Here is a 27,912-nt window from a genome sequence, read left to right as displayed (position 1 = left end):
GCAAACCAACTCCAGTTCCCCCTCAACTAAGCAATCCACTCTTTTATAACACTCTTCTTATTGGCTACAGCTGTAGCCTGTTAAAGTCAGGCCTGCTCCTAAACTTTAACAAACCCAGCTGCAACTCTTTAGGGAATAAGATTACTTGCTATACTACCTTCATTTACCTATATTCTATTCCCCTACATTGATCAATTACTTGTAAGCAGCGCCCACTTTTTAAGTTTCTTCACAGGCTCTTTCTTAATGTTACTTCGATCATTAACTCACTGAAACCTTTAGTTGTTTAATCCTGACAAGCGTCAATAAGCAGAGCCAAAGTGAGCTGAAGATTGGACATCTGGGATCTTAAATTCATGGCCCTTCAAGGACATTAGTAACCAGAAGATACCAGAGGACATAGAAGCCTGGAAAGTTGGAGAGTCCCTGTCCGAGAAACAGATGGAGGACTAAAGAATGAGACCAAATTAGCATGAAGGGCAGGAAACCACTAAGCAATACAGTATAGAATAATAATTAATGAAAATTATGTAATTTACATAAATTTCTATAATGTATTTATATATAGATAAATAATATTATAGATAATGTATTTGTATATATATATGTATATGTATGTAATGTATAAATAAGTGAAAAAAGTTTTGTACTGGGGTAAGTGTGAAATGTTTTTAGCCCCACACATCTCCTCCTGGCGAGGAATAAAGCCTTACTCACTAACACTAAAAAGGCAGTTTTACAGTGAGTCTTATTTATCTCAACAATTTTGGAGGTTTCTTGGTAACAGTAGCACCAGCTAGCGACCAGACTGCTGCAGTAGGACAAAAAACAACTCTAAAACTTCCTGCCAGGTATTATTTCTACAGTTGAAACAGTAGAAAACACCCAGCAAGCCCCTAGGGAGGGCCAACACCTGCCAGACTGCAGTCATGGGCCCAGGTGGACACCACAACAAAGCAACCCAAGCCTCAGCTGCATGTTTCCACACACAGGAGGGGGTGAAATGCAAAGCTGCTTCTCCTTGCTGCAAGATGAATAAAAAGCTCCAAGCCTGGAGCCACAGTGTGTTTGATCTTAACAAGCCCTGACAAGTGCTCCCTAGTTAATGCATTTTCGTTTTCCACATCCTCTGCCCTCCCCATTTCCCACCAGGCTGTGTTTCCCAGGGCCTGATACTGGGACACAGAAGTGCACAGCTGTAAGTGCACTCATTCCTTGTGGGTGCCAAGGAAATGCAGGGAGAGGCCTCTGGGAAGGTACTTGGAAAGATCATAGGACCATGGAATATGCTGAGCTGGAAGGAACACATCAGCATCATTGAGTCCAACTCCTGGCCTTGCACAGACACCCCAACAATCTCACCCTGTGACTCAGAGTGGTGTCCAGCTCTCCTGGAGCTCTGGCAGCCTTGGGACTGTCCAGTGCCCCACCACCCTCTGGGAGAAGAACCTTGGAAGATGCAACCGAAATCTCGCCTGACAGAGGCCCCTGTCATGTCCTCAAGTCCTGTCACTGGTCACGAGAGAGAAGAGGTCAGTGTCTGGCCCTCTGCTTCCCCTTGAGAGGATGTTGAAGACACAGAATCAGCACATCAGCATCATTGAGTCCAACTCCTGGCCTTGCACAGACACCCCGACAATCTCACCCTGTGACTCAGAGCAGTGTCCAGCTCTCCTGGAGCTCTGGTAGCCTTGGGACTGTGACCATTCCCTGGGGAGCCTGTCCAGTGCCCCACCATCCTCTGGGAGGAGAACCTCGGAAGATCCAACCTAAATCTCGCCTGACAGAGGTCCCTGCCATTTCCTCAAGTCCTGTCACTGGTCACGAGAGAGAAGAGGTCAGTGTCTGGCCCTCTGCTTCCCCTTGAGAGGATGTTGAAGACACGGAATCACGTAATGGTGTGGGTTGAAAGGAAACTTAAAGATTGTCTGGTCCCACTCCCCTGCCTCTAGATCAGGTTGCTCCAAGCCTAGTCCAGCCTGATGTGGAACACTTCTAGAGATGGGGAATCCACAAGATTTAATGCTCATCAGGGATAGAAAGATTTAATGTCCATGGGGAATAGAAAATAACAACAGGAAAACTTCCCTTGCCCTGCTCTAGGCTGGGTGAGCATCTTTAAGGCCCAAAATGACAACTCTGATCATCAAAATCCATGACTTTGGGGGAAAACCACTGTGACAGTGCTCAGGTGGATGCCCAGCTCCCCACACGAGCTGCTCAGGTGCATCCTGTATAAACCACAGCAGTCCTGCGGTTTGTGGTGGGGGAAACACAATCCACACCAGTAAAAATAAAAAGATGAACCAATAAAAATAAAGGCAGTTAAAATAGGAAAGGGAATGTTTAGCACCTTAAAATGCTTACAAAACAGGCTGGGGAGCATATGTGCTGTGCCCAAGCATATCCCCAAAGGTTGCCCACCCCCTTTACCTGCAGCACTGGAGGCCAAAGCTGCAGCAGAGCCTGAGGAGCAGCTGGAAGGGACTGGGATATGCCAGCAAGCTTCAGTGTTGGCTGCAAGGAGCCATGGAACACCCTCTCAGCTCCCACTGTTCTGACTCCAAGGGCTCACAGCTCTCCTATCCCCTTCCTGCAACCTTGAGTTAGTTGAAGCAAAGTGGTTGGACAAACCCCATGAAACAAGTGAGGAGAAAAGACCTGCACATTCAGGGCCTCATGCAACACAAAAGGAAAATTTCGGCAGCTCATCTCAGTCAACCACACTTCCTTCCCCCAGATCTGCAACCCCCATCAGTGGCAGGAAGCTCCACCAACCTTCCCAGCTTCATCTACCGCAGCTCACACACTCCAGGCCTGGGGAGTGCTCTGCAGCGTCCAGCCTCAGCCCTCCAGGCTGGGTGAGCATCCCAGCTCCAGCTGGCTCGCTCTCAGGGTCCGTCCCCACCATATCCTGCATCAGACACTCCCAGGCTCCTGTCCCACTGCCAGGACTGCTGTGATGCTTTCCTGCTGCACCTGGCTGTGATGAAAGCAAGCCAGGACTGTGATGGCTTCTTTAATAAAAGCACCAATCCACAGAGCATTCATTCAGGCTGGGAAATTTTCTGCTGGCACTGCAATCTCTCTTCTTGCTGCAAAAATAAACCCATAACTGTAACACAGCAGCAGGTGAACAGCATCAGGGTTTTATAATACCTCAGGTTGCCCTTACCATGGCAGAGAATTGGAACAACATGGCCTGTCATGTCCTTTCCAACACAAATTCTTCTGGGATTCCATGATAATGCAAAATGGTGATTCAACATCAGCTTGCTTGGAAGGAGAACCTACAAAACTATTAATAAAGATTCACGTTAATTAGTTTTTAAAAAACTCTACAGTCCTGTATGTTTTCTAAATTACTTCCTTTTTTTTTTTTTTTACCGTCGTGCTTTGAAGAGGTTAAGAGAAAAATGCCAGGAGCTGGTTCCTCTCTGCTCAGGGAAATGCTGCTGCTGGGAGGAGTTATTGAAACTGGCACAAAAACTCTAAATAGCTGCTTAAAAAAAATTCCCCACACAGCCCTGAGCTTTGTCAGAGGATGGCGCCTGCATCCTCCTGTCATGTAAGGGGGCCTCACAAACATTTCAGAGCCCAACCCACAGTCTGAGAGGAGCTCCCCATCTTCTCCACACCCAAGGGCTGCCAGTAGCTCCCACATGAAGTGGTTGCCCCCACTCCCAGCTCTGTTTGCCCCCTGAGGTCAGCGCTGGTCCCCAGCAGGGATGTGAAAGGTGAAAAGTTCTCGTGAGGTTTTGGGTGGGTGCCTCTCCTACGTGCGGTGGGAGGGCTGCAAGCCCTGCGTGTCCCAGGCAGACCAGTCCCAGTCCCAGCCCCACAGGGCAGGCTGCTGTGGGTTTGGCCAGGTTGAGTGGGGCTGGCTGGGGTGTTTGGGAAACACCCCCTCCCACAGGCACCACTCTTGACTTCCTCTTCCCCTTGCTACTGCACGGCAGAAGTAGGAAGGAAGGAAGGATTGGCGTATGTCACAGAGCTCCTGATGCCCAGCTACGTTTCCCAGCCGACATTGAGAAGCTGAGACCATCCTCATCCCAGCCCAAGAACGGAACAGAGACGAGGGCTGGAGGCCAGGCAAGTACAGCATCTCAATTTTTATGCTTCTGTTCCTCCTCTGTTGGGGGGAGGCAGGTAGGCAACAAAGGGGTTTTGTAGTTCTGGTGTTTCAATGGCATATTTTTATTATTCCTGATCTAACCTTCGGCCACTTGAGTTCAGGGAGCTTCCGGGAGCTTGGCATGGCACCCCTGCCTGAGGCAGGTCAGTCTGTGCAGCCTTTGCAAAGGCAGCTCGCCTGATCTGTACCATTTTGCCTTTGGAGGTAGCACTGAGCCTGGAAATGCAGGTGGTTATGGTGGGGAGGATGCCAGACCTCCAAAACTCCCTTTCCTCAGCAGTCCATGGGCTCAGAGAGGGTGCAGTGTGCCCTTCCCACGGCCTGACACATGGCACTGGGCAGGGTGGCACGGGCTGGGTGCTCACCTGCAGCACCAGGGCTCAGGCTGCCACCTTCCTGTCACCTCCCTCTTGCTAAGGGGATCTCCACCACTGCCAGCTGCTGTTGCCGTGGGAAAGAGGGAAGTGGCACAGCAGCATGGCATGGATGGCTGCCTGGAGGGCTCAGCACAGTGTCACGGCCTGGAGTGCCTGTGCACAGAGCTTCCCGGGTGTCCCTGCACCCCTGCGAGCCTGGGGGAATGGCTGGCACAGGCAGTGAGACCCTCGCTCTTCTCCTCCATCTCTGTGTGCTCTGCAGGCATGTGAGCCTGGGCAGGCATGTGAGCCTGGGGAGGGCAGGTCCTTCCCAACACCTCAGAGTCTCCTGGATGCAGATGGAATGCAGGGCCCATGCCAGGTGTCAGAGAAGGCAGCCTGCTCCCTGGTTTTGATGCTTTTCCCAGTGTCACAGCAACAATTCCCAGGCTTCTGGCAGGTGAGGAGCAAAGAGGGGATCACGTGTGGTAACATATCCTGTGGCCAGCACGGGCGCTGCAACAAGCTGTTGGTGCATTTTGCTGTCCTAGCTGTCACATCCTGCTTCGCAGCGGTTTTGCGCTTTCTGCTGCCGCTGCTGCTGTGTGATTTCAGCAGGTTGGAGGGTGTGGTGTCCCCAGGGCAGGCAGCCCCTTCCCACCCGAGCGGGACCCCGACCCTGACAGACCCAGCAGCGCAAATCCCCTCCTTCCCTTCCTCCCAGGGCTGGGCAAGGCTCCCAGGGGCACCCAGGGACCTTGGTGCTCAGAGCCAAGGGATGTCACAGACCAGGCAGGGATTTGGTGCTCATGGGAGAGAGCTCACCCCACAGATCTGTCCTCTGCAGGCACTGGAGGCTGCTGGAAGGAAATATATATCAAATATATTCATATTTCCTATAACAGGACATGGGAATAGATATAGATATAGATATAGATATAGATATAGATATAGATATATGGATAGATAGATAGATAGATATAGATACAGATATAGATATATATACTTTTTATTTATTTAATTATATTTATTCTTTACCTGTTTAAAACAAGCTTATGTATATTTATTTTTATATTTTCCCTGTGATTTACATATACAAAATATGTATGAAAAGACATACACACACACTGAGTGTGATATTCAGCCTGGACTGGGAAGGACCTCTCTATGACCACCTGGGTGGGATCTATCTGCATCACACAACTGAGAGAGAGAAAAATCAGCCTCAGACAAGTGACATCCACTCTCCCATCCTCACCATATCCCACTCTGCTCATTTCCCTTCTGTGCTTGGTGTCTGGAGCTGCCCAGATTGCAGGAGTGGGAAGGAGCAGCTCTGCTGGGTGCAATCAATACCTGGCATCTCTGTCACAGCATGATGGTGACCAGGGATGCTTGGCAGTGTGGAGGAAGCACCCATGGGCTCTGGCACTAGTGGAACTTCCCTATTACAGGTGGATGGTGCAAACACCCCCTAGGATACTGGGCATGAGTGCATGCCCTCCCTTTTTGTGGGAAAACAGATGCTTAGCAAAGCCCTGATAGGAACTTGTGGCTAACAGACTTCAAGACTCATCTCTGCTGTTGAGCACTTGTTTTATTTATGACAACAGGATCACTGCTGGCATCAACACTTCCCCTTCAGCCTTATTTATAACTCCCAGCTTGCTCCTCCGTGCAGCACAGCAGCCAGCTCCATCCCAACACAGCAGCCCCCAGCACGTCCTGAGTGCCAGAGTGCCCCAGCTCTGCACCCTGCCCATGGGCAGGGCAGCAAGGACAGCACCCAGCATTTAACCTATGCACCTTCCCTGAGGCCACCCTAACACCTTCTGGCACACAGAGCCCTGGGGGGCATCTTGCCCTAAGGCAGAAGGTGGAATATCCTGGTGGCTTCTGCAGAAGGCTCTTGCTGAGGAACAGGCTTGATCCCGAGCCACCCCAGGCATGTGGTGAGGAGATCAGAGCTCAGGGCCAAGAAGGACCCTGCTCCTGAGGTGCAGCTTTGTCCAGTGATGCCACCATGCAGCCGTGGCCAGGAAGCAGAGCCTGGTGGCAATGTGTCCTGCCCTTAGCTGGGTTGCTCCATCTTGGTGCCCCACTCCCCAACACGGGATGAAAGTGGTTGTGAAATTCTGCAGTTCTGCTCCTTCACACCAGGGCTGGAGGCTGGGCTGTGTGCACCCCTCTGCTTGCCTGAATTTGTGGGAAAGAAGGAGAAAAAAGGAACTTCACAGGCAGAGCACATACAGGAGACGAGGGGCTGGTGGCGACTGCGAGTCTGGGATGAGCTGAAGGGATCATCAAGAGGGTTGGAGGAAATGCTGCTGAGGCCCATGTCAGCACCCTGCTCGTGTAGAGTCAGGCTGAAAACCTGCTTTACCCTCCTCTGAAGGCTGTAAGAAGGCAGACAAAGGCAGAAGCCCCATTTGTTCTCTTTCAAAGCCCTGTGCTCGCCTGCCCACACACCACAGAGTCATTTCTCTCCATGGCAGAAGAGAAGAACTGTTGAACTTCCTGTTGTTGCCCTCTCCAAGTGTAAGGATGTGTTTCGCACTCTTGTGACAAAAGCAAGAAGCCACTGTGGGGGTGAAAAAGGCATCCAAATGAAGCTTACAACATGAACCCTACTTCACAACACTTTATAGCAGCTAGCACTGGGGGTGTGTTGAGAGTATTTCTGGAGCTTGGGAGCTTTTTTTAACCCAGTTTTAGGGTTGCTCTATTTTACAAGATGAGCCTGTAAGCAGGAAACTCTAACCTCCAGCAAGAATGAGGAGCTCACAGAGCTCTATCCCATCACCACTGCACCCTTTGGCATGGCAGCAGGAATTGAATGCTTGGAAACACTGGGCAGGTGGAAAAGCAGGAGCTCATTGAGTCCATGGGTTTGCTCCTCACAGCATGTGAGGGAACTTCTGGTTTGTAGCAGAATCGGAGCCTAATTAGGCACATTTGGGGTGTCAGTCACTGAGTTCTACAGGAAACAAAGGCAGGGCCCACTTTTCTTTCCTGCAAGCTCAAACTCTGCAGGCAGGATCTGGAGGTGACAGGAGTGTGTTGGGCCAGCTAAGCACAGACCATGCATGACACACAGACAGGGACATTGCAGCCGTGACAATAAATTATGCCCTTAAAATCTTACCATGGGGGACTGTGGTGGTGGAGAGCAACTTGTAGAGCTCTTTGTCCAGAAGGGCTCTGGCCACCCACCACAGGATGGTCTTGTGCAGATGTGGCACAGTGAACTCCCAGGCCACGTCACCCTCAGGGTTTGGCTGGGTGACCTCAGCAGTGCCTCTTGTTGGCTGTGGAGCTCTGCCAGGGACTGGATCCAGGGCAGGGTGGGCTTCCAGATGGCCCCAGCCGTAATCAGTGATAGCCACCACCCTTAGGGTCCTGCCAGATCTCAAAATCTATAGCACAGCTGGGCACCAAACCTCACTGTGCAAACATCACCCTCTGACCTACCTAGACTTTGTCTCTGCCCTTGGGAGGAGACCAGACATCCTTTCAAGGCTGACCAGTGTCATCCTCAGCTGGGGTGGTGTCCTGGAGAGGCTGATGAGCTAAGGCAGCACACCCTGATGCCTCAGAAGGGGATCTGAGCAGCCCTCATGTACAACCTGCCTCAGTGTGTTCTGACGGTTTCTCTTGTGTTCTCATTTCCACATCTCTCTGATCTGTTTATTTGGTGAGCTGACAGGAAGGGGTGATGGCAGGAGCCAAGGAGTGGTTCTTGTCTTACTCAGGGCAGCTATCAGAGCTATTTTGAAACTGATGACCTGGTTTCCAGACACTGTGTCTAGTATTGCTATACAGTGCAATGTCTGTTGTTCCTTTTACTTTTTTATTCCTTTTTCTTCTTTTAACAAATTCCTCTTTTCTGACTTCCCCATGTTCCATGTTGCAAGGCCATTGCACGGTCAGGGTTTGCTCTGCTGGGGAAATGTGTGACACGTGACAGTGTTAATGAATGTGATCTCAACACAGGTTGCCCAGAGAGAAACTGTGGCTGCCCCATCCCTGGGGCACATCCCAGGTGGTCTCAAGGATGCTTTTTGTCCGGCAGAAAATGCCTCGTGGCTGCTGCCTTCAGCTGCCAGCAGTGACCTGGGTGCTGCTGCTGGTGACAACAGGTGAGCCCGACCTGCTTCCTCCCAGCACCTTTCATGGGCAGTGAAAGAGTGGGGGGATCCAAAATGCTGCCCAACAGCAGGGGGAACACAGCACTGAGAGGTGTGCAAAGGCCATGTCCTTCCATTTCCTGGGATCTGGAGTTAACAACACCAGCCAGCTCAGCTGAAGGACAGCAAGGCAGCTGAGGGCCCTTCCAGAGCCCCCAGCATTGGTTTGAGAGGCAGGGCAGGCTCAGGACAGCATGGATGCCTGGTGTTGGTGTCTGAACACCCCCAGCTGCCCCCACACCAACTCTGTCTTCTTGCCTTTCCAGCTTTTGCCATGGAGTGCCCCAAGATGAAGGTGGGGACGTGCAAGGACTGCATTCAGTCTGGTCCTGGCTGTGCCTGGTGCAAGAAGCTGGTAGGTCCATGTAGCCTGTCTGGTTGTCACCCCTCAGCTGTCAGCTAACAGGCATCAGGACAGTCACCCTGCCTGCCTGGCTCTGCCTGACTTCGTTGTGGGAGTGTTTCATGTCCTGAATGGAGGATGGGGCCAGGAGGGATCCAACAGCCATGACCTTTCTCCATCAATACCCATCAAAGGTTTCCTTTTCTCCATCAATGCTCTGGAGACCTGGTTTGGGGGCCAGGTAAATCTTGTGAGGTGCCTGTTCACCCCCTGCTCCTCTGATTTCTGTTTTCCTGCTGGTGTTGTCACACACAGAATTTCACCAAAGCTGGCGAGCCCGACTCCATCCGCTGTGACACCATTGAGCAGCTGAAGCAGAGGGGGTGCCCAGCCAGTGAGATTGAGTTTCCAGGCAATGAGATCAGAAAAACACAGAACAAGCCCTTAAGCAGTGAAACACAGCTGACTCCGCAGGAGCTGCACCTGAACCTGAGGATAGGTATGCTCTGCCTGGTGTTCCCAACTCCTTTCTTCTTGTGGCTTGCCAGCCCTTCCACTCATCCCCAGAGTCACCTGAGACACAGCAGCATTTTGCAGCCTGCATTTCCACCCCTTTTCTTCCAAGAGAGAGGAGGGGTGGGTGATGGCACAAGCTGGCACAAAACATGAGCTGATCCAGCCATCCCTGTCCCTCAGGCCGGCCTGCTGTGTTTGAGGTGAAGTTTCGCCGTGCCATGGGGTATCCCATTGATCTCTACTACCTCATGGACCTCTCCTACTCCATGCTGGATGACCTGGAGAACGTGAAGAAGCTGGGAGGGGAGCTGCTCAGGGCGCTGGAGAGCACCACCCCTTCTCGGCGCATTGGTGAGTGCGGTGGGGTTCGCAGAGCTCCCAGGGTGAGGGAAGAGACAAGAATGTTGACTCCATGTTTCAGAAGGCTTGATTTATTATTTTATGATATATATTGTGTTAAAACTGTACCAAAATTATACCAAAAGAATAGAAGAAAGGGTTTCATCAGAAGGCTAGCTAAGAATAGAAAAAGAATTATAACAAAGGCTTGTGACTGACCGAGACAGTCTGGACAGCTGGAATGTGATTGGCCATTAATTAGAAGCAACCACATGAGCCCAATCACAGATCCACCTGTTGCATTCCACAGCAGCAGATAATCATTGGTTACATTTTTTGTCCGAGGCTTCTCAGCTTCTCAGGAGAAAAAATTTTAAGGAAAGGATTTTTCGTAAAACATGTCTGTGACAGGTGAGCCTCTCTTCAGCCTGGCACATCTGTTTGGGAGGAGCTGCAGGGCTGGAGGGGGATGCGGGGAGTGGACAGCAGGTTGTCCTCTGCAGGGCGAGGGACATGGGCATGTACACTGGGGCCAGCAGATTGCCCTGTGCCCTGTCCCTAAAACTCTGGTCTGGCTGCCCTAGGGTTTGGCTCCTTTGTGGACAAGACAGTGCTGCCATTCGTGAACACGCACCCCGAGAAGCTGAAGAACCCCTGCCCCAATAAGAGCACCAAGTGCCAGCCTCCCTTCGCCTTCAAGCACATCCTGTCGCTGACGGACAACGCCCAGCAGTTTGAGAGTGAAGTGGGCAAGCAGTTCATCTCAGGGAACCTGGATGCCCCAGAGGGAGGGCTGGATGCCATGATGCAGGCGGCAGTGTGCGGGGTGAGTCCTGCCCTCTGCCAGCAGCTGTGCTCAGGCAGGAGGGCTGCTGCCCACACACACCCTGGAGAGGGCTGCTTTCCCCCTCTCCAGTGGGCTCTGGAAGCTCATCCTGCCTGAATTCTGATCCGGCAGCAAGGCAGGTCACTCCAGAGAGCATCTTACCCCAGAGCCTCCTAACCCTGATCTCCCTTAAGCCACCTTCCTTGGGCCCCCTGTCCCATGCTGTGCCTGACACAAGAGTGTGGAAAGGGTGCCCACTGGCACTGTCCTGCCAGCCTTGCTCAGGGACAGGGCCCACTCTGTGTGCCACTTGCAGGACCAGATTGGCTGGCGCAATGTGACCCGCTTGCTGGTGTTTGCTACTGATGACGGATTCCACTTTGCTGGGGATGGCAAGCTTGCAGGCATCCTGACCCCCAACGATGGCAAGTGCCACTTGGAGGACAACATGTACAAAAAGAGCAACGAGTTTGTAAGTACCTGGGGGCTGTTCAGCATATCCAGCACCCCCCACCTCCCTCCTCCAGGCAGAAAAGACAACGTTATGTAAAACAGCCTGTTGCAGAGACCAAAACATCACCTCAATCACCACAAGTTGTGCTGCCACACCCAAAGTGTGTGGCGTGGTCCCCCACCCTCTTCTGCTGGTGGGGGAGGTTATGCTGAGTGTGATATCCCTCTCCCCATCCAGGACTACCCATCTGTTGGCCAGCTGGTCCAGAAACTTGCCGAAAACAACATTCAGCCCATTTTTGCTGTCACCAGTAGGGTGGTGGATGTTTACAAGGTGAGAATATGTCAGATGGTCCAGGTGCCTCCATCCCCTTCCCAGGAGGACGGACACAGCTGTGTGTGTTTCCTGGTGCTGTCTCCTGCTCTGCAGTCATGTGGTAGGAAGTGCTCACCTCTTTGCTCTCCACTACAGAAACTCAGTGAGATGATCCCAAAGTCGGCAGTGGGAGAGCTGAACCAGGACTCCAGCAACATCATTGAGCTCATCCAAGTGGCCTACAATGTATGTGCTGGAGTTCCACCTCTCCAATGACATCACCTGCATTTCCAGAACCACCCCAGGCAGCTGAGATCCTGACCTGTGGTGCTCTCTGGCTCTTTTTCCTGACCTGCAACCCCATACCCTCTTGGTTCAGTCTGCTTTTGGACTGATGGCACTTTCTCCACCATTTTTCCAAAGAACCTCTCCTCGCGGATCATCTTGGACCATTCCACCTTGCTGGACACTCTGGATGTCAAATATGACTCCAAATGCAAAAATGACAAGGACTCCGTGGATGAAGAAAGAGGCAAATGCGACAATGTCAAGATCAATGAAGAGGTATGCTCTCCTGTACCAGGAACAGAAGCTTGCACAGCTTCTGTTGCCCATCCTGTTTAGTGACAGGAACCCTGGTTGCTCTTCCAGGCTTTTTGTTTATATTAATTTAATGCCAAGAGTGTCCAAAATGCTCTGGGATGTGGGAGATCCTCCGTTGTTCTGGATGTGCATGTCCTCAGCCTAGGGCCAAAACCACACTCTGACAGCTGGACATCTGGCCCTCCCCTGTCCTACTCTGCCCTTTCTAGGTCACCTTCAAAGTGAAGGTCACAGCCAAGGCGTGCATTCCAAACTATTCCTTTGCCATCCGGCCCCTGGGCTTCACAGACACCCTCACTGTCCACGTGTCCAGCAACTGTGACTGCCACTGCAATGACAAGCCTGACCCAGCTGCTTGCAATGGGCAAGGCAGCATCGAATGTGGCATCTGCAGGTATGTGCTGTCCACCCAAAACACGAGTTCAAATGCTGCCAGAGCTGGGGAATTGCTGGGAGAGGGATGTTGGGACAAACCAGGGCTGAGCTCTGTAGATTTGCACAATTTTTTTTTGTTCAGAGAGGTGAATTTGTGCATTCCCCTTGGAACTGTCCCCTGTGTACACAGAGGCAGGGGCACAATGAGCTGACTCTTCTCTTGGTGGAGGTTATGCTGTTTTCCTAAGGGCTTCAATCTCTCCAACTATCCACCCATCCATCCCAGTATCAAATCATCCACCAATCCACCCACTGAGCAGACACAGATTTCTGTAGAAATCTCTCAAAACCCCATTTCTTGACCGCAGCTCTCGCAGGTCTTTGAGTGTAATTATTGCTTCATGGCCTCTCAGTGACAAGGAGAGGAAAAGACTGGGTTTCCTCAGGAAATACTCACATCTCCTTGGCAAGGGCTTGGAAATTATAAATGTAAGAATAATTTATTTGGTGTTGTGAATATGACTGGTGGAAAAGCAGCATTTCTGAGGTTTGCTCCCTGCTCCAGCATGGCGTTAGCACCAACATGCTGTCATTGCTTTTTGGTGAGGCTGTCCCAGATTTGCTACAGGGGTAGCAAAAGAGAGGTCTGGGCCCTGTGCGTGCCTCAAGGCCACTGACCCAAGCTTGCTCCCCTCCTCTGGCGGCAGCTGCAACTCGAGGTACACAGGGAAGAACTGTGAGTGCGACACCAAAGGGAAGAGCAGCAAGGAGCTGGAGAGCAGCTGCCGCAGGGACAACAGCTCGGTGCCCTGCTCGGGGCAGGGGGACTGCGTGTGCGGGCAGTGCGTGTGCCACACCAGCGACGTGCCTGGCAAGTACATCTACGGCACCTTCTGCCAGTGTGACAACATGAACTGCGAGTTCTTCAACGGCTCCCTCTGCGGCGGCCCAGGTGATGCCCCAGGGACAGCTTCTCCACTGCTTACAAGAATTCACTGCCCAGGGAGATGTGGCCTTTTCGTGCCATAACCCCAGTGGGAGGGTTTGGGGCTGCTGGGTCCCACCACGCCAGCCTGTAGGACCTCCTTGAGGTCCTCAAATGGACTCTGGTGTCGTGAGCGCAGGGTGGGTGGCCTGGCTGTCTGCAGGATCTGAAAGATCTCTTCCTGTGCAGCACGTGGGCAATGCGACTGTGGGGCGTGCAAGTGCCAGCCTGGCTATGAGGGCAGCGCCTGCCAGTGCCAGCAATCCACGCAGAACTGCCTCAACGCCCGCAGAAATGTGTGCAGCCTCCGTGGGACCTGCCACTGCAACCGCTGCCAGTGCACGGGGGGGTACCAGCCCCCCTTCTGCCAGGAGTGCCCAGGCTGCCCTTCTCCCTGTGGCAGATACATGTGAGTGATGGGCACGGGGGCAGCGGGGATCCCCAGTATCCCAGGGATGCACAGGCAGGGCCCAAAATGCCCAAATCCAGGTGAGAGGGTCTCTGCCCCTGCAGATGTGAGCTGCAGCTGCTTGTTTTGCAGCTCCTGCGTGGAGTGCAAGTTCTTCGGCAGCGGCCCCTTTGAGAAGAACTGCTCCCAGGCCTGTGCCAACATCCATCTGCCTACTCAAAACTCAAAAGACGTGAGCACAAATGATAGGAAATGCAGGGAAAAGGATTCCCAGAACTGCTGGATGTCCTTCCATATGGTCCAGGAGGATGGAGAGGAGATATACACCATCATCGTCGATCCTGAGAGAGGTATCCCATCCCCGCTCCTCCTGCCCTGCCACAGGCAGGCTGCCAGCAGGCTGCCCCACCAGGGGCTGCAGCGTGACACCATCTGTCTGTCTGTCTGTCCCACAGAGTGCCCACAGCCTCCCAACATCCCGCTGATCGTGGGCGGCACCATCGCTGGCGTGCTCCTCATTGGCGTTCTGGTCCTGGTCATCTGGCGGTTCCTGATGGAGCTGCTTGACCGCCGGGAATACCGCCGGTTTGAGAAGGAGAAGACCAAAGCCAAGTGGAATGATGTAAGAGAGCCCACCCATGCCAGTGGGGTGTTCTGGGGTGCCCAGATCCACTGGGGAGGAGACAGTAGGAGGGGACATCCTTTCCATGTAGACCTGAGCCCTCCCCACTGCTCGTTTTTCAGCCCAGCTGGATTTTGCCATTTAGGGGCCTAAATATCCTATGGATAAATATCCTACAGCCTAAATATCCTTCTTCCAATGCTGTCGGTGCTGTTGGCATTGGGATGGGTGGGATGGGTAGTGCTCTGCTGGAAAGCCCAACACAAGCCTCTCTCTTCTCTCCCCCCAGGCTGATAATCCCCTCTTCAAAAGTGCCACCACCACTGTCGTCAACCCCAGATTTACTGAATGAGGCAATACCTGGCAGCACTGGGATGCACTGTTAAATAAGGAAATGCCAAGCTAAGGAAAGCTCATACTAAGGAAATCTTAAACCAAGTCTCCCATCCCTTCTTCTTTATCCTCATGGTTTCATCCCTTCTTCCAAGAGGCCCCCATCATGTCAGATGCTGCCTGAGGGACTGCACCCATGCCAGCCTCCTGGCCCACTGCTTGATGATTGTGTTGATGGAGCTGGTAGAGGGGAACACCACAGGAACATGCAGTGGCTCCTGTCCCATCTCCTGATGCTAACTTTGCTATTGGGACACTGAGCCTCAAAGCCAGCTGAGAGCACAGAGCGCTTCCAGCTTTGATGTTGAGCTGGGATTTCAAAACTGCCATCTCTCTTCTGCTGCAGCAGGATCTGCCTCCAGGATCTGCTCCATGCCTTCCCCTGCTGCACTGGTCTCCACCACTGTGCAGTGTTTTCCAGAGAACTCACTGCTGAGTAGGACAGAAGGGGTCCAAGCAGCTGCTCCAGAGGCTGCAGTCATATGATGGGCCCTGAGGGCTGGTCAGCACCTCTGCCTTGCCATGAAGAGCAGCTGGAGAACATGCACTGGATCTTTTTCCCAAATCACCAACTGCTTCCTGACACCACTCAGATCTACCTCAGGCAAGGTTCTGCCTGGGCTTCTGCATGCTTGGCTTACCTCCATCATGCCTTGAAGTCCTCTGCACTGTAAGGAGCCACTGTTTGATCTATGACACTGGATCTGTGATCTATGAGCACCTGGAAAATGAAGGTTGGAGGTCAACCATAGCTTCTTCCACCCCCTAGGGCATGATCTTCTCCCTGCTTTGCCAGCGTGTCAGACATACCAGGAGCCAGCTGTGCAAAACACCTGGCAGTGCCCAGAGCATCTCCAGCACTTATCCCAACCACACAACATTGTGCGTCATTCCTGTGAAATGGTGGTACAATTCCTTGTTTGCTTTAAATTTGGGATTAATTTACAAAGAGTTGTATTGTGTTGCATCTTTGTTTGCTCTCTGAAGCAGTTTAGTAAAGATTAATATATAAATTAAATACATCTGTCCTGCTAAGAATTAGGTGCAAGGGCAGCAGCTAAAGCATTCATTGGAGAAACTGCAGTCCCATCTTGTCATTGCTGCCACTGTTTTCCATAAATACAGTGCCTGGGAAAGATCCCAGCTAGAGAAGCCAACTGTTTTCTGCACAATTTGCCATCTGTGCCATGAATGGTATTCCCATTGCAATCCAAAACTGACTCACTGAATAGTGCAGAGCAGTGTTTGTCCCTGCCCTTGTGCTGGCAGCTGTACATAGACCACCTCAAATGAGATTGGCAGTGCCACATCAGACCAGGGGTCAATTGGGACCATTTCATTGTTCTTAAGCAGTGACTGTGAGGGGCTAGGGCAAGGTAAGAAGAAAGAAAGTGTGTCTGATAATCCTTCTAGTACTATCCCAGTCCGCAGCTATTTTTGGCTTCAGGACCCTCAAAATGTTGTCTTGTTTTTGCTAAGAGCAGGCTGGGACACACCGGTCAGGTCACAGAATCATGAGATCATTAATGTTGGGAAAAGCTCTAAGATGATTGACCTTGTAACCACTAACCCAGCACTGCCAGGTCCAACACTAAACCATAATTTCTAAGTGCCACATCTACACACCACATCCCTGAAGGCCAGGCTGCCAAGGTTGCACACCTGAGCCCCTGTAGATGCTTTCTGGGCACTGTGCCTGCCAGGCTCCTCTCAGCTGGGAAAGGGAGAAAGGCCAAACTGCTTCCAAGGGGCTGCAGGAGCTGCCAAACCTCATCCCAAGAGAAACAAAATCACCCAGCTGAGCCAACAGTCCGTGCCTTCGTTTTTATTACAGCAAGGAGCTCCCATACATTTAATCCACTCGTGTGCCAAAGGGAAGGCTTCCAATATTCTTCAGATAACGGGGCCAGCCCCACACGTCTTCCAGGCAGAAGTTCAGGTTCCGTGCCAGATGCTTTATCAGCAGGTAGGTGCCACCCAGCCCTGCTGCCCCCACTACAAACAGCCCTCTGTTAATTACCTGCAAGTGCAAAGAGAAACCCCAACATCGTCACAGGCTGGCCCCTACCCTGCAGCACCAGCAAAGTCATCACTCATGAGAACATCCCACCACCAAAGCTGAGCAGTGCTGGTGTGCAGGCGGCCTGGGGAGGGTGGGCACCAGCCCTGACCAACCTTTGTCTGCCATTTCCAGCGCTGAAGGGCCTCGTGGTACCGAATTCTGGTGAAGGTCACCTGGGAGGGGGTGCAGGACAATGTCACCATGCCAAAGCCAGGCAGGAGGAGCTCACAGAGGTGGGGAATGACAGGCTGGCTTACCATGGTGTACAGGGGGACGATGGTGGAGGGCATGAGGGCGTGCAGGAGGTTGTCCACGCGCTTGCGGAAGATGAACCACGTGGAATTGACGTGCTCGCGCATCTGCAACAGAGCAGCAGTCACCCCTGTGCAACAGCTTCTGTCAGAGCTTTGCCAGCTCTCCCGCTGTCCTGGAGGGCATGCAGGGCCTCCTCAGCCCCAGTGACATTCCCAAGGAGCTCTGAGGGTACAGCCTGGCAGGGTGAGAGCCCAGCCCTGCCTGCTGCGTGCATCCTGAGAGCTCTGCTGTGTGCATGGCCCTGGAACCACAGGTCTGTGTGGGGCTTACCTACCTCTACATAATTGTACATGGCTAAATCTGAGATTGCGTGGTCATCTGGCACCCTCAGTCTGGAGAACTCGGGGAGGCAGGCAGCTGGGGGAAGAAAGAAGCAGTTCACAGGCAGCTCCCTGCAGGGCACCCAGCTGCCCTCAGGTTCCTCTGCTCCCTCATGTCCCCAGCCACGTCACTTACCAAGGTCATTGTGGAACTGGTCCATCAATTCATCAAAGACCAGACAATCTTCAAAGCCCTGGGAGGAATATTAGGAGGTTAACAGGCATAAACAGGACACATACATTCACAAGTGCTCTCATGGATGCTTAGCTGGTGTAGCTGTTTGGTCCCACTGACCACAGCTTCAGAGCAGGAGTTTTACTCCAGGCCCCTCTGACAGGGGTCTTGAGGGAAATTGAGGGGATTGCCCTTCCCAGCTGCCTGGACCCCCCTCCCATATCGTCCTCTGCTCCGTGGGAAGGTGGCATCACCTCCCTGTCCCCTGTCCTTCCCAGGAGCACATCCTGACGGGAGCTCAACCCCTGCCAGTGCAGAGGACATCAGGCTGTGGGACAGGCCAGCCCATGAACTCCCCAGAGTTAAACACTAAAACCAGGCATTTGTGGGTGAAAGGAGTGGGATCCCCACCAAGAGGGACAGACCAGCCAGGAACTTACTGCATTCATGCCCTGTCCATAGAAGGGCACAACAGCATGAGCAGCATCTCCCATCAGTACGCACCGCGAGGAGAGGTGGTAGGAGGAGCACTTCACAGAGATCATGGCCTGGGCTGGCAGCAAAAAGTAATCGTGCTTCAGCTCTTGCCTTCAGGTAAAACAACAGATTTTGGTGTGTGGGACCACGAGAGAAGAGCAAGCTGTGCCCCAGCCAAGCTGAGGAGGCCAGGCCACAGACACTGTCAGCTCTGCTGTGCAATCCCCAAGCCTGGGCACTAGGCTGTTTGTGCTGGGAAAAATGTGGAAGTCAGCTGTGGGCCAGACATTTTGTCTGCAGGTTTTAAGTTCTGCACACAAGTTAATTAATATTAAATCAATAACTTGATTACTGACATCTTGGTCCTCTCACTGTGAGCAGTGGCAGATGTTGGTCAATGTGGGAAGGACATACCAGAGAATATCAGAGTTTGTCAGTTATTATGAAGTTCTGGGATAATTCATTTTAAGAGGAAAGGAAACTGCCTCATGCTGTTGATATCATCCAAGAAAAAGCCCATCCCATAACAGATACCTGTGTTGATGGGTGAAAGGGGAGATGGGAGCACTTACTCTCCAATGAGGGGAATGGCATCTGGGAAGTAGGTCTGGAAAAACCCCAGCACTTGCTCTCCTGTTGTGAGCTTCTCAAACTCCTCAAAGGGCATGAAGAGCGTGCAGGTGAAGGACTTGTCCTGCCAGCCAGGAAAGAGGGTCAGTCAGAAGCCCAGAGGGCAGAGAGAACACCTGAAGCAGCAGCTCAGTGCCCAGCCTGCCACCTGGCAATCACAGTGACCCACTGGCACAGCAAGGGATGAATGTCTGGCCACCCCTTTCTCATGGTGGGCAGGCAGAAGGGTCTCAAGGGTCTGGAGCACAAGTCCTGTGAGGAGCAGCTGAGGGAGCTGGGGGTATTTAGCCTGGAGAAAAGGAGGCTCAGTGGAGACATCACCACTCTCTACAACACTGACAGGGGGATGTAGCCAGGTGGGGTCAGGCTCTGCTCCCAGGTAACAAGGGACAAGATGAGAGGACACAGTCCTAAACTGCACAAGGGGAGGTTTAGACTGGGCATTGGGAAGAATTTCTCCACAGAAAAGGTGATCAGACATTGGAGTGGGCTGCCCAGGGAGCTGGTGGAGTCACTGTCCCTGCAGGTTTTCAAGAAAGGACTGGATGTGGCACTCAGTGCCATGGTCTGGTTGACGAGGTGGTATTGGGTCATGGCTGGACTCTGTGATCTCAGAGGTGTTTTCCACTCTAATTGAGTCTGTGTTTTGGTTATCCTGTGACTCCTGACCCACCCAATCCCTGCCACCAGAGCCGTTCATCCCCACCAGCCCCGTGCTGTGCCCCAGGAGAGCGTGGCCTGGGTTAGCACCATGTTGGGCAGCGCAATCATCATGAAGGTGTTCCTCGGCCAGATGTGGAGGTAGTTGGGTTCCATGGCAAACTGAAAGAGAAAGAGAATAAAAAGAATTGTATCCTTGACCAGCCCAGGCTCTGGCTCCCCTCCACACCACCACAACAGCTCCCATGGGAAGATGCAACAACTGCAGGGCCTCTATCTGGTCAACGATGCTCCAGGGAGACACAGAGCAAGGGAAAGAGGAAAGAGCAATAAATATGGGCAAAATAATCTGATGTTTTGCAATCTGATGTTTTGCACTCCAGGAGAGGCTCTCTAGGATTTTTGCATGCAGGTACCAACACTGGCCCCACTTTTGGAAGAGGAAGAGATCCCTGCCTTATCTCAGTAAAAGGTTTGATCCCCTGCCTGAACCCCAGGTGAGAAATTAACTCTCCCAAAGCTGCTGCAGCAGAGCCACAGTGAGAAGGGGGTGGGATATCCAGCCTGTGGGACAGGCACACTCACATCTCCATCCTTGGGAGGGATGGTCAGCTCCATGTAGCCGTGAGGAATGTACTCGTGGCTGTAGTTGAAGCGTGTTTGCCTCATGAACTGTTTCCTCACTGTTGAGAAGGCTCCATCACACCCCACGATGAGATCATAGGTCACCTCCAAGGTCTGCTGGTCAGACCTGGAAGCAGGACAGTACCTTGGATCAATCTGCTCCTTAGGGCCCCTTCCCACCCTAACCATTCCATGATTCTGTGGTTAACCCTCCTGTAACTCCAGGCCAGCTCAGCACCACTGTGCCCAGAGGATATGCCTTTTGCAAAATGTATTAAGTAAATAAATTAATTAAAATGTATTAACAGTCTTCTAGGATGGGGGGAAGATGGGATCTCACTGCCTGGGAAGCACAGCACTAGGAGGAATAATTATCCTGTAGTTTATCAAAAGCATAACTCTGCCAGGTCTACTCAGCAATGAACTTTTGAGATGCAGAGCCTGCAGCACCTGCCAGGAGGATGGGGGCAGGACCAGAACCTCTGTGAAAGGCTGTGGAACAAGGTCATGGAACCTCAGAACGGTTTGGGTTTGAAGGGACCTTAAAGCTCAGCCCGTTCCAGTCCCTGTCATGGGCAGAGACACAACACCAGGGCCTGGAACATTCCCAGGGATGGGGCATCAGCAGTTATCCACCCTCCCTGATGAGCAATCTGTCCCTGAACCCAGAGCCATGAATTCTGGTGGTTTATCCCCTGCACAGGTCAGGAAGTGTGTGCCGGCTGCCAACCTGGGTATTTAGGGAATTGCTTAAACCTTCCTCAGTTTCCCCATGAGGGAATGCTGCCTTGATGTCTCTCCTTTCCAAAGCTTTGCCTGCACAGTGGTTTCAAAACTGAGATTGCTCAATTGTTTGAGGTTTTATGAATGATTAAGCAGAAGCTGACTGAGCACAGTTAGTGCTTGATCCCACGCTTGCCCAGGGATTACCTTTTTATGGATAATGTCCCCAGCTCTGCATTGCACCCGAGGAGCTTGTGTCCAAAGAACAGTTTGGTGTTGGAGTACTTCTCAGCAGCTGTGAAAAGAAAAGACAACTAAATGTCTGTCAAAAGAGAAAGACAAAATTACAGTAAACCCCTCCACAGTGACTGCAAAAAATATTTCCAAGAGATCCCTAAATTATAGGGATTTTTGCCATTACAGCAAATAATTTGCATGAGGGCCAGCAGGCAGGGCACACTGGGACTGGTCAGCTATGGTATAAACTACTTGAAAAATGCAAGGAATCCTGCAAGGATCTTTTTCTTCCCCACAGTGACATGAGTCATTGACTGCTTTGCACCATCAGGTTCAGGATGGGATGAGGTGCCTGCAGTCGGTGGGGAATTGGCATAAATTTGGTCTGGTCTGATTGGCCCTAGAGCTCCAATTTCTATTTGTCTCTGTACAATCAGGGGTTATGGAAAATGCCCCAATCCATGACAAGGCTGAGAAGGTCTATCCTGCTCAGCTGGGAACCAGCACAGGTTTTCCTCTGCTCGTTCAGGTTTGCACCTTGTGAGATCTGGGTAAGGCAGCTTGGGGCTCAAAGTCTTCTAATCACCATAAATCCCCAGGAAAAAGTGTGTTATAGGAATTTGCAAACAGAAGTGACAACCCACCTGTCAGCAGCTCTTTGTTTAAGTTTGCTCTGTCCACAGAGAGAATGTACTGCAAGGCAAGCAAGCAGAAAGCTTTGCTGAAGGACACTCTGCATGGCCAGAGAGGAAACCATCCCTTCCCTCATTCTCCCCAGCCTCTCCACATCCACGAGCCCCACACTGTCCATGACACAGAGACACAAATGCTAACAAAGTCCTCCCGTGCTCTGCAGAGCAGCTCCAGTACCTGGTCCTTCTTGCCATAAGGGATGGAGTATTTTTTCCCTGAAGGTGTGTGTATCCTCCTTGCCCTCATGGGAATGCCCTTGGCCACAATCTGAAACAGAAGAGAACACAACCCACACTTCTGGTCAAAACTGTGGGGTTTTAGTGCAAATTACAAAGCAACATCCCCTCCAGGGAGAATGGGGGGGCTCTTTGCTCACACATTTCCAAATCACCAGGGAAATCTTGACCAGGGCTGTCATGTGAATTCACTACACCTTACTGAGATTACTTACAAGCTCATGCTCATAAAAATCAGAGGGAAATTGTTTTTGGATAGAGGGGGCATGAAAAACCCCAGAGTGCTGGACAGGGCAGGGGATGAAAGCCAAATGACACCCTGGGACTGGGATGTGTGTTGTCAAAGTGTCCTGGATCTCTGCAGGGATCTGGGAGCAGGAGATCCCACCAGTGCCAGCAGCAGGATGTTAAATGGCAGCCAGTACCCTGCAGGAGAGTGCTGGGCTCCCAGCCAGGCGTGCTGGGCAGAAAGCTGCGCGGATGGATTTCAGGGGTCAGCCCAAAGATCAAGGATTTCTGGGAAAAAACAAATCCGGGCATGCCAGTGGGGAAAACAGCTGCCTTTATTGCATCCTGCTGCGTTGCATCAGCTCTTTTGGGAGCCCATCTACTCCTGCCCTGCTTGCCCTCTGCTCCAGCAGGGAGGGGAGCACAAAAGGGAGGAAAACACTGGAAGGAGCTTGGTGTTCCAGGGGTGGGCAGGATCCTACTGCAGATGTGCTGTGAAGCAGGGGAGAGTGAGACGGAGTGGAAATTCTCCAGAGTGGAAATCCATTTTGATTTAGGTGAAATGTACATCTTTGAGTCTGTGGCTAGAAAACAGAGCTATGTAACCTGACTGCAAAGCCTAGGCTCAGAGAAACTGATTCAATGAAGGACAGAGATAAGAGAGGAGGGACAGAGGGTGATACAGAGAGACACAGAGACTGCTGTGAGAGCAGGTCAACCTGACCTAGGAATTCTTTCGGATAAAGAAGAACTAGCGGCAAATGTCACTGAAATTCGTAAAAATGAATATGTATGAACCCATGGTGAACTTGTATGCATATGTATCTGAGAAGGGGATAAAAAGGGACCTGAAATTCCCAGTACTCATGTCTTTTAAGGAGAGCAATCTCCACATGCATCCAGCACTGTAATAAACATACCAGCCTTACAACTTTCACAAAGTTGTGGAGTTTTTAGTTATCTCGGCAAAACAAGAGCCAGACTGCAGTGGAAGAGGGACAAGAAGGGACAGAGAGCAAGAGAAGGTGGCAGAGTACCTGCTCCTCCATGCCCACGGCTCGCAGGGCTTGGCGTCCCCGGTGGGACAGGGCCAGGTTGATGCTCCTGCCCCGGGCAAAGCTGGACACTCGGATATCTGCAGGGAGACACAAAGCTGGACACTGGGATATCTGCAGGGAGACACAAAGCTGGACACTGGGATATCTGCAGGGAGACACAAAGCTGGACACTGGGATACCTGCAGGAGACACAAAGCTGGACACTGGGATACCTGCAGGAGACACAAAGCTGGACACTGGGATATCTGCAGGGAGACACAAAGCTGGACACTGGGATATCTGCAGGGAGACACAAAGCTGGACACTGGGATATCTGCAGGGAGACACAAAGCTGGACACTGGGATATCTGCCACAAAGCTGGACACTGGGATATCTGCAGGAGACACAAAGCTGGACACTGGGATATCTGCAGGGAGACACAAAGCTGGACACTGGGATATCTGCAGGAGACACAAAGCTGGACACTGGGATATCTGCAGGAGACACAAAGCTGGACACTGGGATATCTGCAGGGAGACACAAAGCTGGACAAGGTGTAGGGGGAGTCCAGCCTGGACCCTCTGTGCCACTCTAGCCTGGAAGAAGCAGCAGCTCCAATCCAGCAGAGGGAAAGGAGGATACCAACTATTGTCACAGACATCTTTTATGGAAAATCCTTTCTTTAGGATTTTTCCTCCTGAGAAGCTGGGAGGCCTCAGGAACAAAATGTAAACATTGATTATCTGCTGCTGTGGAATGCAACAGGTGGATCTGTGATTGGCCCATGTTGAATGTTTCTAATTAATGGCCAATCACAGTCAGCTGGCTTGGACAGAGAGTCTGAGCCACAAACCTTTGTTATCATTCTTTCCTATTCTGTTCTTAGCTAGCCTTCTGATGAAACCCTTTCTTCTATTCTTTTAGTATAGTTTTAATATAATATATATCATAAAATAATAAATCAGCCTTCTGCAACATGGAGTCAGATCCTCATCTCTTCCTTCAACCTGAGACCCCTGTGACATGGTCACAACTTTGTTCATGGCTGATCAGATGGAAATGTCTGGGCATTGGCTTGTTCCTTCTCCCATTTGCCTCATTTGGACTTGCTGGGATGTCTGGCCAGTGCATGGGGCAGAGCCTGCTCGTCCCAGCATGTGTATCAGTGTAAGCAAAGGGCCAAAAGCTGGAGCAGTGCAGTGGGATCCATCCAGCCCAGAAGGCAGGTGAGAGCCATCAGAGGCTTTTTGAAGCTGTGGAACCTCTGGCAACGTTAAGCTGTGCAGCAGAACACCTGTTCTGATGTCTATCAGGGCAGGAAGAGTTACCACAGAGTGTCAGGCACGGCTCCTCCCTCCCTGCACTGCAAAACTTGAGTTATTTCCATGGTATCATTCCCACCTGCCCCTTGGCTTGCCACCTCTGCCCAGGTCTTTTTTGTCTGCCAGCTAACAGATGACCAATTTCTCTGCCTTTGAGCCAGTGGCTTGGCTCTAAATCCAAATTTCTCTTTTGTGGTGCCTCATGGATCTGGAGGCTCCATCTCTTCTTCTGACCCAGCACTGTGCTATAATGCTTTCTGCAGAGACCAGGCTTCAAAGGTGGGGATTTGAACCAGTGTTTAAGCCAAGAATATAAAAAGGGCATAATTTCAGCAGCTAAAGAGTGGGTTCCCTCCACACAAGATGAACTTCAAGTAAGTGCTCCTCCCCATCACAAGAGCTAAAGAGGAGAGAAAAAAGAATATCCCCAAAGTGCCACTCTCAGCTTTCATTATTTTCTTACCGTTCCAGTGAGCTCCCACAGTAATGATCAGGCTGACCTTACCTTCTCTGGCTTCATAAACGTCAACATGGAAACCTCTTCTGGCAAAGAAACAGGCATTTAATGCACCCACCTGCAAGACAGGGATCAGGAGAGGTGGATGAAGTATCTCAGGGGTCACTGCTGAGATGCACCAAAGGAAAGAAGTGGTCAGGGGATGCAGCTCAACATAAACAGGGAGGTGCTTTAACCAAGAAACTCAGAAGACATTTTACTGAAGGGCAGTCCTCTGCCAGCCCTGTGTGTTTGCAGAGTCTCCAAGGCAAAAGACACCCATCAAAACTCTTTTTTTAAAGTCATACCAAGCTCAGGCTTGTTTACACACAGCAACTGAATGCAGCAGGGCTCACCTGGTGTAGGCAAGCTCCAGCTCCTCTCTGGACTGTGTTTACCTCCCTCACCAGTATTCAGGGCACAGCAGCATTCCCTTGGGAACACAGTGAGGGAGAGCACTACAAATGTGTCCTGTTTGTAATTTAAACTAATTTTTAAATTTAATTTCCATTATGAATTGCTGCCAGAACTACAGCCTCTTCTGTCATCACTCTTTTCCAAGAAGCTAATGGCCAAAAAGTCCAGGGAGAGATGTGGATGCTGCAATGCCCCAAGCTGTCATAGAATCATTCATAGAATGGTTTGGGTTGGGAAGGAAGCTAAAGACCATCTTGTCACATCCCCCTGCCATGGGCAGGGATACCTTCCACCAGTCCAGCTTACTCAGAGCCCCATCCAGCCTGGCTTTTGGTGTCACACCTCTCTGCAAGCAGCAGTGCATGAAAACCATCCCCAAACAAAAGTGGGTAGAGGAAGGTGTTTCCTCTCAGCCTGGCATTTACTGGTTTCAGCTCTTGCCAAGCATTTCACGTCGGAGCTTTGGCTACAGCCAAAATCAGCCAAGGGACAGGGCAGCCCAAACAAGGATTGGAGTTCAGGGTACCTGGGCACCACTGCTCCAGCCACCCCCAAACCCTTCACCCCAGAAAAGAGCAGGAGCCTCCCACAGCAGGAGCTCCATCAACACCCCATCATCTGACACAGGAATGACTTGAAGAAAAGCATTCACCCCCACATCCAAGCAGTGTTTTCACATCCTCAGCTCCCAGCTAACAACCATGCAGCAGCCAAAAGGCATTTCCTACCAGACCACCACCAACAACAGCAACTCTCTTCCCTCGTGGGTCCCAGGGCTCCATGCTGGCTCAGCCCCTGGGGCTCAGCTCCTGCTCTGTCTCTGATCCCTGTGCTTCTCCCCAGCCCCAGTGCCCTTGCCAGCGGGGAGGGGAGGGGAAGGGAAGGAATGTGGGTGGCTGAGTCATGCCTGGGCTCTTCTGCCCCCAATTCACATTAAAGTTTAACTCCCAGCTCAGGGACTGTCAGGGAGTCAGCCTGGGGTGTTGAGATGGCAAAGTCAGGCAGTCAGGCTGCTTTGGAAATTGCAGAGCAATCCTGCAGTCTCCAAGGAATGCACACAGAGCAGGAGGAGAGCTTGCATGGGCCAGGCTTTTGCTGGTGCTTCACTGGGATGAAACTGCAGAAGCACTGGTGGGACAATGCGGGGCGACTTCTGAAACCTCTCCTTAGGCTGGGATTGAGCCACGCTGCTCTCCCAGGAGCCTCATCCCATCTTTGAGGACATCCCTCCTCCAAGGAAGCTCTGTGTGTGTGTGGCTCAGGGTTTTGGGGTGGGATGAGAGCCACACTTCTTGCCCAGGAACCTCATCCCATCTTTGAGTACATCTCTCATCCAAGGAGGCTGTGTGTGTGTGGCTCAGGGTTTTGGGGTGGGATGCTTATGAGAGAGCTCATGCCTGCTCTGCAGAAGCTTTCCAGGACTTAGACAAGGCTAAGGCAGGCATCATTTCACATGGAAATGCTCTGCAGGCATCATTTCACATGGAAACGCCCTGCTGAGCCAGTGCTGCCCACAGTAAGCATTGCAAAGGGAGGAGCCAATTAGAGCCAAATACAATAATTAAACAGCAGACAGTGAAACTGCAGATGTTTGTATCACCAAGTACAATTTATTGCTAAACCTGCCAGGCCCCAGCAGATTTGGCTCAGAGAATCATTAAGGTAGAAAAAGTAGAAAAAGCCCTCTAAGAACACAACCCCTATGACCCTAAATGCCACATCTGTGTGGCTATCAAAGACCTACAGGGATGGGGCAGTGCTCAAGTGCTTCCCTGGACAGCCTCTTCCAATGCCTGACAATGTTTCCAGTCAAGAATTTCTTCCTAATAGTCAATCCAAACTCACAACTTTCAGGTAGAGAAGTTAGAATCTCAAAGACAACAGAGCAGAGAGGGCAAAGAGCAAGGGAGGCATTGCATAGTAAATAAATTATTCATTAATTGTTTTTGGAACACAGACAGCTTCCAGCAGCGATAGTTACTATCTTTTCTTCATTCCAAAATGACGAATTTAGGTCCCTGGGTTTTCTTAATCAGGCTCACTCAAAAACTGCAGCAAGCAAACCCAGTGTACAGATGTTCTCCACTCTAAAAACAGAAGGTGGGAATATATTGAGAAAGTGCTATAAAATCATCATTCATCTTTCTATATTAAACAAAACCAGGCTGCTGAGAGCATGAAAAAGTGTTGCCTGATAATAACTCCATGTGAGCCTTTCAAGAAGTCATAAATAAAACTAAAATGAACAGGATAACATGGGCATGGATTAAAGCCTGTCCTCTGGGGAAAAGTACAGGAGGGAAAAGTGCTCAAGAAAAAGACATGTCAACGGCTGAGGAAGAACAGCAGGATTTTATTGGTTTTACAAAGGCTCTGGTGCACTTGCAGAGGATCCTGT

At 51.3% G+C, this 27,912-nt stretch overlaps 2 protein-coding genes across 3 annotated transcripts; one reads left to right on the top strand and one right to left on the bottom strand.

Moving 5' to 3' along the window:
* The first annotated feature begins 8,539 nt into the window (after nucleotides 1-8,539).
* On the top strand, nucleotides 8,540-15,788 carry ITGB2 (integrin subunit beta 2). Its single transcript, XM_058809147.1, has 15 exons — nucleotides 8,540-8,633; nucleotides 8,948-9,036; nucleotides 9,340-9,523; nucleotides 9,721-9,891; nucleotides 10,464-10,705; nucleotides 11,022-11,177; nucleotides 11,397-11,492; nucleotides 11,631-11,720; nucleotides 11,898-12,038; nucleotides 12,287-12,471; nucleotides 13,160-13,404; nucleotides 13,627-13,846; nucleotides 13,979-14,196; nucleotides 14,302-14,468; nucleotides 14,758-15,788. The coding sequence occupies exons 1-15, from the start codon at nucleotides 8,549-8,551 to the stop codon at nucleotides 14,818-14,820; spliced, it is 2,352 nt and encodes a 783-aa protein (XP_058665130.1). The 5' UTR covers nucleotides 8,540-8,548; the 3' UTR covers nucleotides 14,821-15,788.
* KMO (kynurenine 3-monooxygenase) lies at nucleotides 15,513-26,350 on the bottom strand. 2 transcript variants are annotated; one of them, XR_009274984.1, is made up of 17 exons: nucleotides 26,243-26,350; nucleotides 25,107-25,176; nucleotides 23,279-23,376; nucleotides 21,955-22,044; nucleotides 21,729-21,777; nucleotides 21,055-21,142; nucleotides 20,086-20,251; nucleotides 19,591-19,662; nucleotides 18,783-18,904; nucleotides 18,174-18,321; nucleotides 17,695-17,752; nucleotides 17,513-17,595; nucleotides 17,181-17,282; nucleotides 17,037-17,096; nucleotides 16,712-16,881; nucleotides 16,524-16,630; nucleotides 15,513-15,582 (listed from the first exon to the last, which is right to left on the bottom strand). XR_009274984.1 is itself a non-coding variant. In XM_058809149.1 (15 exons), exons 1-15 carry the CDS (start codon nucleotides 26,294-26,296, stop codon nucleotides 16,714-16,716), a joined length of 1,428 nt encoding a protein of 475 aa, XP_058665132.1. In that variant the 5' UTR covers nucleotides 26,297-26,350; the 3' UTR covers nucleotides 16,674-16,713. The 2 variants fall into 2 exon arrangements, 1 of the variants encoding a protein (XP_058665132.1); XM_058809149.1 differs by lacking the exons at nucleotides 15,513-15,582; nucleotides 16,524-16,630 and having other exon boundaries at nucleotides 16,674-16,881.
* Nucleotides 26,351-27,912: the final 1,562 nt, after the last annotated feature.

Source organism: Ammospiza caudacuta, chromosome 8 (genome assembly GCF_027887145.1).
Source record: "Ammospiza caudacuta isolate bAmmCau1 chromosome 8, bAmmCau1.pri, whole genome shotgun sequence".
NCBI lineage: Eukaryota > Metazoa > Chordata > Aves > Passeriformes > Passerellidae > Ammospiza > Ammospiza caudacuta.
This window is presented reverse-complemented; position numbering and strand designations above follow the sequence as displayed.

Coding starts and splice junctions, on each gene's coding strand:
- ITGB2 (XM_058809147.1), top strand. CDS start 8,549: ATGCTTTTTGTCCGGCAGAAAATGCCTCGTGGCTGCTGCCTTCAGCTG. Junction 9,037..9,339: donor GTGCCTGGTGCAAGAAGCTG/GTAGGTCCATGT, acceptor TGTCACACACAG/AATTTCACCAAAGCTGGCGA. Junction 11,493..11,630: donor GGGTGGTGGATGTTTACAAG/GTGAGAATATGT, acceptor TCTCCACTACAG/AAACTCAGTGAGATGATCCC.
- KMO (XM_058809149.1), bottom strand. CDS start 26,296: ATGGAGCCCTGGGACCCACGAGGGAAGAGAGTTGCTGTTGTTGGTGGT. Junction 19,663..20,085: donor TCCCTCCCAAGGATGGAGAT/GTGAGTGTGCCT, acceptor TTTCTCTTTCAG/TTTGCCATGGAACCCAACTA. Junction 16,882..17,036: donor GCTGGAAATGGCAGACAAAG/GTTGGTCAGGGC, acceptor TTGCACTTGCAG/GTAATTAACAGAGGGCTGTT.